We start from the raw sequence: 14705 nt of genomic DNA, 5'->3' as shown, positions 1-14705 counted from the left end.
TATAAATCACTGAATCTGTGTATATAAAATGGTTGTTGGCCGATTTAAATTTCTGTTCTGACAGAAGACGGTTTTCTTCTGTTTTGTATTGCCGTGTAGTCTGGTAGAAGTTTATCGATGATGGAGGCAGCAAGGACCTCTGAAATGTCGGTAAACTTCTACCAGGCTACATGGTGCAACAACCCTGAAGGCAGTCATCTTCAGACTCACCACTGTGAAAACCTCAAGTCCTACATTCTGTTCTGACACAATATACAAAATGGGGTTGTGCGCTGCCACGACTCTTCGACAATATTTAGTGTGCTGCGAGTGTGGAAGTCTCTAGCAATTCAGAAACTTATGCGAGGGATCAAAGAAAACAGAAAAACTGCGCATCACAAAGTGTTAGAAATTTTAATTGTAGTTTTCAACCATAAAGATGGTTCCTCTAAATCACTGGTAACCACCTACAAGACTACAATGGGCAATGAAATGCAAAATATCACAATCTAAAGTTTAACTGCCATGCAACATTAAAATCTCATTCATGTAAAGTATTTGCTCACAGATGTGAAATCCAACTCAAGATTGAATTACAAAAAAATTGAAGATGCAAACTGAGTATAATTCAATGCAATGAAATGGTAGGAATAGTCTCGATGCTTGTTGTAAGCTTACGACATCAGCAAGAGGAATATGGTCTGCACGTGCCAATGCCTTTTCTGTTTCAGAGGGGTATCTTCTACAATGAAAGCCTTTGCATTGTCACATGTTTATGCATTTCCTTCTTTAACCTTTGTCATATGTGATCAGGAGACTTAAATCTCCTACTATATAGATGCCAGCCAGACTTTAACACTGGGATTAATGGTTTAATGGAGTTCTAGCGCAAGGCGCATGACTAAAATACTGTGCGTGTACACTCTGACACAAGGACGAAGTTTAACCACATGAACACCAGTTAGACCAGAGAGTACAGTCTGTGTAAGTATGGTATAAAACGCATAACAACCATTTTGAAGTTCTTTAAATACAAATACATTCCTTGGTTGTCATTATGTCGGACGTAAACATGACCTCTCCCACACCAGGCAAGGACATGCAGTGTTAGTGGTCATGGTCGATAAATTGACTCATACTGTACATCTTAAACACTGTAAATTTAAAACACATGCAACATAATACTATCAATTGTTTAAATTTAAACTCCCAGTGGAAAAGCCCATCATTAGCAGCAACTCTCTTAACCACAAATATGTCAAGGAAAATTAATTTGTTGATTTCATTACTCACAGCAAGATAGGAGTCACAACCTGAAAAGTAGGTATCAATGAAGAATTCTCTGAAAGTGATGGCAACTACTTGGCCGAAATCCACCATGATTCTCCAGAAGAATGTATCATCATGCATGTAGGAGCGTGGATATAGTGGTGATGCCACCTGTCCTGACGGGCCACTCAGGTCATTGCCGTGTACTGTGAACATACACCCACAATCCCATTAGCAGGCAAGCTTACCTTATAGCTACTGGGAACCTCAGGCTTACAGAGGCTTCAGTTTAAATGAATGATTCATTATGAATTTAGAAACAAACTGTGCAAGCATACTGTAGAGTCCATTATCGTCAGTTGACACAGGAATTCTGTGGGGTCTCTGGTACTACAAAGTCTCTGCTTCAAACCTGTGAATGTGTAACATGTGGTTGACAAGGATATGGCGACGGAACAATTTATTAAAGAAACACTGACTTCTCGATAAGCTCAACATTCAAGGTTCTGTAACTGTATGTGAAAACAATAGGTAATGCATATATAGTTTTGGTTGAAAAACCTGAAGGGAAGAAACCACTTCAAAGACCTTGACATAGATGGGAGAACAATAATAAGACGTGTTAAAAAATGGGTAGGAAGGTGTGGAATGGAACAATTTACATCAGAATAGGGATTAATGACAGGATCCTGTGAACACAGTAATGAACTTTTGATTTCCATACAAAAAGGGGCCAAGAGACTATTAGCTTCTATAGAAAGGCTCTGTTCCATGTACCGTCAACTAGAGTCTCAGGCATTCAAAGTGATTTAAATGGTTAATATCTTAATATTTTCCGTCAAATCACAATTTTAATAAGATAATAAAATATAAAATATTTAAAATATCATTTCACGTTCCGCATCGAATGATCGATTTACAAATTGAAACGTCTCTTACGACATGTTTCGGTTATATTTAACCGTCCTCAGGTATAAATTAGATTGGTAAATTTAAAACTCGAATTACAATCATTTACAATGTTATGCAGTTTATTGAAATGTTCTTATCAGATTACTCTTATATATTAGAACGAAGGTATTGTTTTTTATATGGCGTAGTTCATCTGATGTTCAATATTAGTCTGTAAAGCAATGGTTTAAATAAATAAAACATTAATAAATATGGAGTAATATAGAAAACAAAATGATGGTATGTTTTATTAAATTAAATTAAATTAATTTTATTTTATTTTACTTATACATTCTACTATTTATTTACTTCCATCATTTTATTTTCTATATTACTCCATATTTATTAATGTTTTATTTATTTAAACCATTGCTTTACAGACTAATATTGAACATCAGATGAACTACGCCATATAAAAAACAATACCTTCGTTCTAATATATAAGAGTAATCTGATAAGAACATTTCAATAAACTGCATAACATTGTAAATGATTGTAATTCGAGTTTTAAATTTACCAATCTAATTTATACCTGAGGACGGTTAAATATAACCGAAACATGTCATAAGAGACGTTCCAATTTGTAAATCGATCATTCGATGCGGAACGTGAAATGATATTTTAAATATTTTATATTTTATTATCTTATTAAAATTGTGATTTGACGGAAAATATTAAAATATTAACCTAATTCACAATATGACTCAAATATACTACCTTATGATTTAAATGGATCAGGGATGCAACACATAATTTTCCTTTGTGTCACAAATTATAGTACGAGGAAGTGAAAAGTTCAAATATCCATACACAAATTCATTACTCAGAAAACATAATCAAAAACAGTTCAGAATACAAATAACACAGCTCTACCTCCATTCTCCTCAAGCGCCTACATAGTGTATAATGAGACACCTTTTTTTTGCACCATGGCTCTGAACACATACATAGATTATAAAACATGTCTTGCCATTTTGTTTTATTCCAAGGCAACAGCTAAATGAGTATCATCACCCTACAAATCCACAAAACTCTCAATTTATAAGTACAAGGTGCGATCGGAAAGTTTCAAGACTGTGTCAATAGATAGCGAACCGGATGTAGTACAAGCTTCTGCCGCTAGGGGGTGCGGCCTACATTCATAGTGAATCAGTGTGCCAGCCGGCATCATCGAATTAGCATTTGTTTCTTAGTTACGGGCGTTTTGGTAGTGCATTACACCGACCCTCCTGCGATTTCGGAATGGCGTGTGCATCAAATTTTGCCAAAGACTCGCCAAAACGGCTACGGAAACCTATGAAATGCTAAAGCAAGCATTTGGGGAGTCCGCAATGGGTCGTGCACAAACTTCTGTGTGGCATTCACGTTTTAAAAATGGCCGAACCTCTGTCGATGATGACGAGCGTTCTGGACGACCATCTTCGAGCACAACGCCCGAAAATGTTACGAAGATTCGGCAGGCCATTCACGAAGATCGACGTCGTACCATCAACGACTTGTGCGACATTGTTGGGATAGGCTATGGGACCTGTCAGCTGATTCTAAAGGAAGAACTCCACATGCGACGCCAAGGCTCCTGTCTGAGGACCAGAAGCAGAATGGACTTCTGGTTTGTCAGGAGCTCAAAGATCTTGCAAGAACCGACCCCAACTTCCTTTCTAAGCTCCGTGTGACTTCTTCCTCTTCCCAAAGATGAAAATTCAGCTAAAGGGAATGAGATTTGAGACGATAGAAGAGATTCAGGCAGAATCGCAGATGGTGCTTGACAGGCTGACAAAGAAAGATTTCCAGGGATGCTTCCAGGCTTGGCAGCGGAGCTGGGATCGTTGTGTTCACTCCCAGGGGAACTACTTCGAGGGTGATGGATGAATTTAATACCTGAGATAAGTGTACGGGTTTTTATACGCGCAGTCTGGAAACCTTTCGATCGCACCTCGTACATTTTCAATGAATAGCAAAATTGCTATCAGTCTCCTAGAATTGTGATGTCACCAACAGGACAATGATGTAGGCAGTAAGGACCTCTGAAACGTCTGTAAACTTCTACCAGACTACATGGCGCAACAACCCAGAAGACAACCATCTTCAGACTTACCGCCGTGAGAACCTCAAATCCTACATATGAACAGTTTCTTCCCAAATATCATTTCTAGACCAACCATTTTACTTGGACCAAATTCAGATTTTGTGTCAATTTTCTGTTGTTTCACACTGAATCATGTGTTTCCATTAGGATGATCATCACTACTGACAGAATTTTAATCCCCTTAAAAATGATGAATGCACTCAAAAATACCTGCATCAACTGAGAAATTTAAATCTGATATTCTCATAAAATTCAAAATTTGAATGCACAGATATTACTCTTGTATTGTCAGACATTATTATACTGACATGCACTAAAATACTCTGACCACTTACAACTGTAAAAAGATAATAGAGCTGAAGACATGCAGTACCATGCAGCCACATTCCTGTGAAGTGCGATTTTTTGATGCATAAATTCAATTTCAATCTTTTTGATCAGAAACCTTCTTTTATAAGCTATCACTACTTCAGTCATCACGGACGTGTGTCAACTAGACCTTGCCTGCAATTACGGAAAATAATGCAAAACTCACACATGCTGTAGTCGGCTATGAATCCACGAGCAGTTCCCGTCCCACTGCTCTGGAACCTGACCCAGATACTATGAGACGCGGTGATGTTGCTGGGTATGTCAGTTCCGCAGTACACACCAATCAGTGTCCCTACTGCACTCTCTCTTCGCAGTTCTATGTAGTCATCATTGCAAAATTCACTTGTCTCCAGTTCAAATAGGCTGAAGCTCACAAGCACTCGGTTACCTGCGGTAAGAGAAATGTTGCATATACAGTAAAACCCCTCTAGTTGGACACCCTATATCCTGGACACCCCTCTATATTGGACACTTTTAATTGGAACCGGCGAATATCCTATAATTTTACATGTCCACAACACTCTATATCTTGGACACCCCTCTATCCTGGAACTTGAACACCCCTTTTGTTGCAAGTTGGACAGGTTCATGCACTTAGCTTCAATGCTTTTATGGGAAACATTTACAGTTAGTATTTTGTTATTTTGAATTTCTGACTGATGAATGCCTTCTACCTGAGGATTAGCTTATAATTGAGGGTGTGAGACTTTGAACCCATCATTGGAATGCAGTGAAAGTGTATATTTATTTTTTTGTTGAACCCTTCACTGGACTACAGTAGTATTGCTGGTACAGTTCTAACTTTGTCAGTACTGTGCTTGCAGCTGAGTTAGCTTGCAACAGTGTTAACAGAAATTGGATTTTTCTTTTTGCGATGGGGAAACGAAAATTGGCGGAATTAACACTGGAAAAGAAGAAAGAAGTTTTGGATCTTCTGAAGATAGGAGAAAGTTGCAGGAAGCTGGCAGAGAAATACGGCATCTCAAAATCTACTGTTTCCAACATCAACAGCAACAGAGCCGCAATTACCGATGCGTGGGAAAAGAATTGTAATGCAGACAGAAAAAGACTACGAAAAACACCTCATGATGAACTAAATGACAAAGTGTTAGAGTTTTTCCGGTGTTGTCGTGCAAAGAACATTCCCATTAGTGGCACACTTTTACAGGAGAAGGCTAGAGAAATTGCAACTAGACTCCACACCGAAGATTTCTCGGCGAGCAATGGCTGGTTGGATCGTTTCCGTAAACGAAATAACATAAGTCTGCACGTCCTTTCTGGCGAATCAGCTTCTGCTGATCTTCAAGCTGCTGAAGATTGGAAACGCAAACTTTCAAGCCTTTTGTTGGGATACGCAGAAGAGGACATTTTCAACGCGGATGAAACTGGATTATTCTACCGTCAACTTCCAACGCGATCCTTAATAGAAATGAGAGAGACATGTAAAGGAGGGAAGAAATCTAAGGAACGGATTACTGTTTTGCTATGTTGCAATTCGCGAGGAGCGAAATTAAAGCCATTAGTTATTGGAAATGCTGCACGTCCTAGAGCTTTCAAAACGAACAATGTGAAATTGGACGACCTTCCCGTAATTTGGTGTCACAACAAGAAGGCTTGGATGACATCTAAAATTTTTTCTGAGTGGTTGAACGAGGTCAACCTTAAAATGAAGCGGGCTAATCGGAAGATATTATTGTTTGTCGACAACACTACAAGCCACGTCAGTTCAAATCTCTCAAACGTCAGTATACAATTTCTGCCGCCAAATCTGACCAGCGAAGTGCAGCCACTAGATAAGGGCATTATTCAATCTGTGAAACTGCTCTACAGGAAGCAACTAATGCATTCACTAATCAATGCTGCAGATAAGTGCAAAGACGTGACCGAATTTTCAAGAAGCGTTACAGTCTTAGATGCCATTCGGTGGATTCATGGTGCCTGGGCAGAAGTTTCTCCTCAAACCATTGCAAAGTGTTTCCGACTTGCAGGATTTATGGCAGATTCCATTGAGGATGAAGCGGAAGCGATGGAAGAAGACAGTTTTCATGAAGAAATAAACTGTCTTCCTGAGGAGTATCGCAACCAAATTCCTGATGTCCAAGCTCTTTCAACGTTCGACAACATTCTAGAGGTTCACGACGATGTTGCTGGAACAATCGATAATGTGCTAGACAAAGTGATGACTTCAAGTGACGATGTGTGTAAAGAATCTTCAGAGGAAGAAGAGTTATCTATGTACGAAGAACCACCTACACATCAGAGGGCTTTGCAATGCATGGAAGAATTAGAACGGTATGCTTTCGCTCATAATCAACCAGCAATGGTTGAAGCTTTATTCGGGTTGCGGCGAAAATTAGAAAGAGGATGGCAAATTCCAAGATAAAAGCAAAAAAGCAGTGTATTGTGACAGACTTTTTTACAAGAATTAAGTGATATCATATGTTGAGCTAATGCTGTAAGTACAATTAAAAAAATACATTCTGAACATTTAAAATTTCATTGAGGCTGGGGTGTAATGTGCAACCATGAGAGTGGGGTTCAAAAGATTATTAATACTATTGTCATTAATTCTTAATTCAAGCAAGCCTACAGTAGTTAGATTATGTAAAATAGAATACATTGTCGGTAAACGTAAGGTATTGGTGCCCTTCTTTGAGCTTATCCATGTAAGTTTAATTTAGTGAAAACAAAAGTTATGAAAATTTAATTTACCCCTTTGATTTTTCTTATCAATAATTTCCTTTTTGGGAAGGGCTCCATAATACTTCACAATTACCACATTGTCATTACACCACAATTTGAAAGGCTGATTTTCCCCTTTCCCTCTATCCTGGACACCTCTGTAAGTAGGACACATTATCGTGGAACCGCAAGTGTCCAAGTTAGAGAGGTTTTACTGTATATTAACTTTCCATAATAAATACAACCACATGAAGGTCTCCACAAAAACTGAGTTTTGGAGACGAAGAATGTGCCTGTCTTTTCTGAACACCTACACATAATGCTGCTCTGTCCAAACAAAGTTTCATTTATTGTAATTCTAGAAGCTGAATTCACTCACCTGGTGACGTTCCAATGAACCATTCACAGTCGGACTCCACGGGATAGCTATTCGGGTAGCCAGGCGATGCAAATGAGCCATGTTCAGATGACAGATTACCACCACATGCTACAATAACAAATTTATGTTAATTCCATAATTGTTTTTTCTTAAGTGATGTGAGGCTAAATGACTTTAGGACAGAATGAAGATTATTCTCTTGTGGGTTGTTGTGTTGTGTAGTCTGGTTAAAGTTTACTGATACTTCAGATGGCCTTGATGATGAAGGTATCAAGCACTTCTGAAACATTGGTAAACTTGAAGATTGATGTCTTCTGGGTCATTGCGCTGCGTAGTCTGGTAGATGTCCACCAACGTTTCAGAGGTCATGCTGCCTCCATCATCAGGGCCCTGATGATGGAGGCAGTGTGACCTCTGAAACGTTGGTGGACATCTACCAGACTACGCGGCGCAATGACCCAGAAGACATCAATCTTCAGACTTACCGCTGTGAAAACCTCAAACCTTAAAATTGGTAAACTTGTACTTCTGCCAGATTAATTAGCACAACAACCCAGACGAAAGTCATCTTACACTCCCTGCTGTGATAGCCCCAAATATACTTTTAGAATAAATGATGATGATGGGGCTACAATATGTTGCTATATCTCAGAGATGAAAACATTCAGACATGCAGTTGGAAGCTTCTGTACTAAATATGCACAGTTTTAAATTTCAAATGTTTACTTCTATTTTGTGCTGAGATCCAGAGTACACAGAGTTTCATCTCCCGATCCACTACACAAGAAAACAAGTGAAATGACAATACCATAACTCGTTTCATAATTTACACAATATTAATTAGAAATTATATTACCAAATTTTACATGAATTATGCACGTAAGATTTTATAAAAATTGTTCATTGTGCAAAATGTCACTGGTCACTTGCAAATATGTAAAAGTGAAACATATTCTACAAAAAGAAGAAATATATAAAATAAATATATAAGTAAAATAAATGAGGACATCCTCATTTAATTAATAAAACAGACAGCTGGTGATTTATTTAGAGCAGAGTGACAAATTTCAGTGAAATTTACATCCTTTTCAGTAAAAATGGTGGAAGTACTGTTCAATACAGTATTCTGTTTGTGATAAATTCATAGAATGGAGAACCACTATTAAGTTAATAGTTACATTTGAGAAAAAATACCACAATTACAAAACTTTAAGGACTGACCAAGTGTGAAAAAGTGATTGAAATTGTGAGAAATAGGTATCATTCAGAAGAAAAATGAGGAACAGTGAACATGAAAGTCTGTAACAAATTATACTAAAACAGTTTCAGTAGTAAACAGAATCTGGTGACAAGAGAATCTATGAAGAAGTAACAGTAAGACTTAAATAATACTGACCGCCAAAAACAAATGAGAGTGAGATTTTGGTTTTCAAGTAGATCTAGGAAACAAACACCAAAAGTGTGCAATTACGAGGCGCGTCCACAAAGTAAGTTTCCCACTCGTCCCACAGCTAGCAAACCTTATATTGAGCGAAGCGACTGTGCATACGTGATAGAGCAATGACGTAGCATGGCGCATGCACTAACGGCACTTCCCACGTTCTCACAGTAGCATCGTTGCAGCTGTTGAAGATGGAGGTTCTTATTCCAGCTCCCACCGACTGTGAAGTGCGGTCAGTGATAACGCTAGGCCGCACACGGCTCGACGGACAGCAAGTCTCCTGCAGGAGTTCAGCTGGGAGGTGTTTAATCATTCACCCTACAGCCCGGACCTCGCTCCCAGTGATTTCCATCTTTTCCTACACCTCAAGAAATTCCTGTCCGGTCAGCGTCAGCGTTTTGAGAATGACAGAGAGGCGGAGATGGTTGTCACACAGTGGTTCCAATCCCAGGCGGCAGACTTCTACGATACAGGTATTCAAAAGTTGGTCCCACGGTATGACAAATGTCTTAATTCCGGTGGCGAATATGTTGAAAAATAGCTGGACACTTGCTGTATCTGTTGCAATAAATATTTCCATGAAATTGTGTTTTGTTTCTGTAAACGGCCTCAGGGAAACTTACTTTGTGGACGAGCCTCGTACATCCAAATCATTTCAACACCAAGTATTACACCTTCAAGTTTCGGAACCTTTACAATGCACATTTTTGGAGGAAGATCAAATCTTCAGCTGGCCAAGTGAATTTTGTATAATAAAAATGCTTGTGACCAAACAGAAGAAATTCATTACAAAAAATAATTACCAGTGTCAGAATATCCACTGTATTTACCTCATTTACTCTTGTGTAATTTTTATATTCTGAAGACCAAAAATTTTCTTGAAAGAGTTCATTTTTGAAACATGACATTCAGTACAATAGTACTGAAAGGAGATTATTTCCAGCAGAGCAAAGACTTCTGAATGTGTGTCAAGTCAGAAGACAAGTACTTTGAAGGTCACTACACTTACTTAAAGTTAATACTTGCAGTACATTACAGACTTCTGGAAAATGGTTTTTAGTTATGTTTCAGGTAAGGCGGAGATTCCAGAATGTGTGTATATAACTGCCTCAAACCATTACAACCACCACTTACATTTTACAGAATGTTTGGTTATTAATTGTGAGTCCTCATACATGATAATGTATAGCTCCGTTCACTTAAAAATTAAAGAAGAGAGTTCACATATTATGAAAAGTATTTATCTGTTGAACAAAGGGGAAATTCTCTGGGCAACAAATAATTCTGTAAGATGCAAGACACACACTACCATTTTTAAAAATGGTGAGTAAGTTGACGTGCTGGAACTTACCAGAGCTCAGCACCGAGTACACGGCACTGAAAGTTCCTATCTGACCACCATACAATGACATGGCTTGCACGAACATGGCAGAACCCTGAGTGGTAAGGTGTGGCGGAGCTCTGGACCTACAGTAAGTTCCTATGAGTGGTGCTCCTGCATTATCACCATCCCGCACTTCAATGCGATAAAATGGACATTCTTGTGAATCATGGTACCAGTGTAGGCTCAAATCCATTACAGTAATTGTAAGAGTCACCCGATCCTCTGAAACAGTAGCACCAACACAAAAACACTGGTTATTGTCAATGTCAGTCTCTCGGGTAGTAATGCCACGTGGAGTTGGGCCATAAATACCGTCTCTGCACAATTTCTCTCTCAACAGACGTTCAATGTTCTAACAGTGGTGAAGATATCAACATCTTCACTGCCATGAGGCCCTCAACTATCAGACACCTGGTTATTGCCTTCCCTTCAGTCCAAGTAATAAAATGTAGCATGCAGACTGAATATTAGCTCAAAGGCATGTAATATCTAAGTGTGTCATGCATATGACCTGGTGCACAGAGATTTTGTATAAGCATAGATATACTGACAAACTTCAATTATGAACAATGTCAGCCATGACACTCTGAGTTCACAGCTTTAATAATTGTACCACTGTGAAATGTGTGTATATGTGTAAGCACCAGCCACATAAACTTCTGAGGTGGAAGTAGCAGAAGTGTCATTATATGTAAAGATTGTAAATTACACATGGTGACAGGGATTTGACAAATATAAAACTACTGTTAACGTCTAGTTTGTGTAGAACACAGAACAAGAATAAGATGAAATCCACTCAGTGTAAAAGCACATCAGATGAAATGTGACATGTCAAAAATGGTGAATGCTCTGGCTCTGGTCTAGCTAATAGTGGGCCATCAGAACACTAAAACTGAAGGAATCACTTCTCCATTCAATAACAGCCCTATTTAGCTTGAAATCAGCTGCATGCACACATAGCTTATACTCCGTAGTGTTTCTTAGCTTCATATGCACCAGGCCAGGGAAGCAGATTCACTAGAGGTCTAAAATATGTGCTTTCACATATGTGTCAACATGAAAAAGAGAGGACTGGAGTTCTGTTAGTACTATCAGGTCATGCTATCCAAATTCCACATGACCTGACTTCCAGATACGGATCTGCCACTGGAAAGACCTGGACAATGTATAAAATTTTGTTCAAACATGTGTGTGCTAAAATTATGAAAATGGTAACAAGACTAAACTAAAATTCTTTATAGAGCAGAAGCATGTAATATCTTAAATTATAACTAACTAACTAGATGGCTTACCGAACTCGAAGGTTCATCACCGAATTAACCAAAGCCCTCCACCGGACCCTGTCCTGGGTCAACAAAATCCAGTCTCCTTCAACTCCTATCTCCCATAGATCCCGCCTGACATTATCCTCCCATCTACGTCTAGGTCTCCCCAGAGGTCTCTTCCCCTAAGGCATCCCAAATAGTGGACCCAACCAACTAGATGGCTTACGGAACCAGAAGGTTCATCACCGAATTAACCAAAGCCCTCCACCGGACCCTGTCCTGGGCCAACAAAATCCAGTCTCCTTCAACTCCTATTTCCCATAGATCCCGCCTGACATTATCCTCCCATTTACGTCTAGGTCTCCCCAGCGGTCTCTTCCCCTCAGGCTTCCCAAATAGTGGACCCATCCAACCAGATGGCTTACGGAACCCGAAGGTTCATCACCGAATTAACCAAAGCCCTCCACCGGACCCTGCCCTGGGCCAACAAAATCCAGTCTCCTTCAACTTTTATCTCTGATAGATCCCGCCTGAGATTATCCTCCCATCTACGTCTAGGTCTCCCAAGCGGTCTCTTCCCCTCAGGCTTCCCAAATAGTGGACCCAACCAACCAGATGGCTTACGGAACCCGAAGGTTCATCACCGAATTAACCAAAGCCCTCCACCGGACCCTGTCCTGGGCCAACAAAATCCAGTCTCCTTCAACTCCTATCTCCCATAGATCCCGCCTGAGATTATCCTCCCATCTACGTCTAGGTCTCCCCAGCAGCCTCTTCCCCTCAGGCTTCCCAAATAGTGGACCCAACCAACCAATGGCTTACGGAACCCGAAGGTTCATCACCGAATTAACCAAAGCCCTCCACCGGACCCTGCCCTGGGCCAACAAAATCCAGTCTCCTTCAACTTTTATCTCTGATAGATCCCGCCTGAGATTATCCTCCCATCTACGTCTAGGTCTCCCAAGCGGTCTCTTCCCCTCAGGCTTCCCAAATAGTGGACCCAACCAACCAGATGGCTTACGGAACCCGAAGGTTCATCACCGAATTAACCAAAGCCCTCCACCGGACCCTGCCCTGGGCCAACAAAATCCAGTCTCCTTCAACTTTTATCTCTGATAGATCCCGCCTGAGATTATCCTCCCATCTACGTCTAGGTCTCCCAAGCGGTCTCTTCCCCTCAGGCTTCCCAAATAGTGGACCCAACCAACCAGATGGCTTACGGAACCCGAAGGTTCATCACCGAATTAACCAAAGCCCTCCACCGGACCCTGTCCTGGGCCAACAAAATCCAGTCTCCTTCAACTCCTATCTCCCATAGATCCCGCCTGAGATTATCCTCCCATCTACGTCTAGGTCTCCCCAGCGGTCTCTTCCCTTCAGGTTTCCCAACCAATACCTGGTGCACACCTCTTGTCCCATCCACGCGCGCTACATGCCCCGCCCATCTCATTCTTCTCGACTTAATCACCCTGACAATACTGGGGGAGGAGGTCGTGCCAAAGAGTCTGTCCTGGTCCGAGGCTTAGTTAATTTTTTCATAACAATGCTTTTTTTAAGGTGAAAGGTTGTTAGCCTTATGTCCATCCCCCAACCTGGACCAGGGTATCACTCTTAGTCTGGCTCATCGCCTTAGACCTGTCCGGCTTGGGTGACCCTACCATGAGCCGAAGCTCGGGCCAGCATAGCCTAAGGGTCATTTGAGCACACAAGCTTCCTCACCCAGCAAATTGCCTTCAACAAAGTGGTGATACCTTTGGGAGGTATCTTAAATTATACACATAAAAAAATATATGGAGTTGTATAATTATTAACTTGTAATTTGCACAACTGAAGAATTAAGAGAAATGTATGTATCAGGCAGTAAGTAGCAAAGTAGAAATATGTGAAGTCTGGTAGATTACATACTGTTTTGAAGCTTAAGAATCAGTAACTGTACCTGGACTTGGAGCAATGATGATCCATGAGCAGTTATGACTTTCATAAGAGGTTATTATGTTGTGTGTTGTTATTATCCCAGTATCCTCTGCCATGATGCGTGCTCCACAGGTCTGTACAGAATCATTAAAACATTTGGAACAGGCAAATTAACCACAGAGCAAGTTACAAAAATTAATTTTAAAGGGTACTGACGATTGGGTGTTACAATCAGTAACACAAAAGTCGTCGACTATGTCCACTGTCTCTGTTTATGAAAAAGAACACTACATTTTGGAAGCTGGATCTGCTTCCATCATCATGTTAAAACCTTCTCAGTTGGGTCTGATAGAAAAAATTAACCTCAATCACTGAACAACCTAAGTCAGTATAACCACCTTAACAGCCTTAGAACTTCCATCCAGTTTGCCAGGAAGTAGAATCAGACAATACAATTCCTTTTCTGGATGTTTTGGTCATCTTTGACAACTAAGGTTTACAGAAAATCTACCCACACTGACTGTGTAGTTCAGAGCCTGCTCAGTAGAGCTCATACCATATGCCAGGAACAACAAGACTTGCTCAAAGAAATAAAAGCCTTGAGATGCGATCTTCAGCTAAATGGTTACCGGAATGGCTCACTGACTCAGTCCTTAACTCCAGGGGAAGTGGTCATCGATAAAAAGAAGAGACAAAGCCTATTGGTGCTATTGTTATATCCTACGTGAAGGGCATTTCATAAAAATTCAAACATTTAGGGAATCGTTATAACATCAAGACAATCTTTAAAACGAAACACACTATTAGGAGTATACTGATGAAAACCAGACCAGAAACAAATCTGCAACAAACAGAACACTGTCTATAGCCCTTCCTGTGAATACAGCAGGAGCTACATTGGGGAAACAGGCAGACCACTAGCCATGCGGCTCGACAAATGAAGGCACAATCTCAGATATGGTTATCTTGAAAAATAAAGTATT

At 40.1% G+C, this 14705-nt stretch overlaps 1 protein-coding gene across 2 annotated transcripts in view; it reads right to left on the bottom strand.

Annotated features, from left to right (window-relative positions):
- Cubn (Cubilin) overlaps positions 1-14705 on the bottom strand; it is a 218656-nt gene that overhangs the window by 113891 nt on the left and 90060 nt on the right. For both annotated transcript variants that reach the window (XM_087357091.1, XM_087357090.1), the window contains exons 35-39: positions 13745-13856; positions 10511-10765; positions 7719-7826; positions 4821-5045; positions 1273-1454 (exon numbers count right to left, since the gene is read on the bottom strand). In XM_087357091.1, coding sequence (XP_087213217.1) covers positions 1273-1454; positions 4821-5045; positions 7719-7826; positions 10511-10765; positions 13745-13856 — 882 coding nt within the window. The remainder of the gene's footprint in view (positions 1-1272; positions 1455-4820; positions 5046-7718; positions 7827-10510; positions 10766-13744; positions 13857-14705) is intronic.

The sequence above is a fragment of the Zootermopsis nevadensis genome, unplaced genomic scaffold (genome assembly GCF_977971745.1).
Source record: "Zootermopsis nevadensis isolate Lab colony 2312 unplaced genomic scaffold, Znev_1.0 Znev_ptg000028l, whole genome shotgun sequence".
Taxonomy (NCBI): domain Eukaryota; kingdom Metazoa; phylum Arthropoda; class Insecta; order Blattodea; family Termopsidae; genus Zootermopsis; species Zootermopsis nevadensis.
Note: the sequence above shows the minus strand (reverse complement) of the source record. Positions and strands in the feature narration are given on the sequence as shown.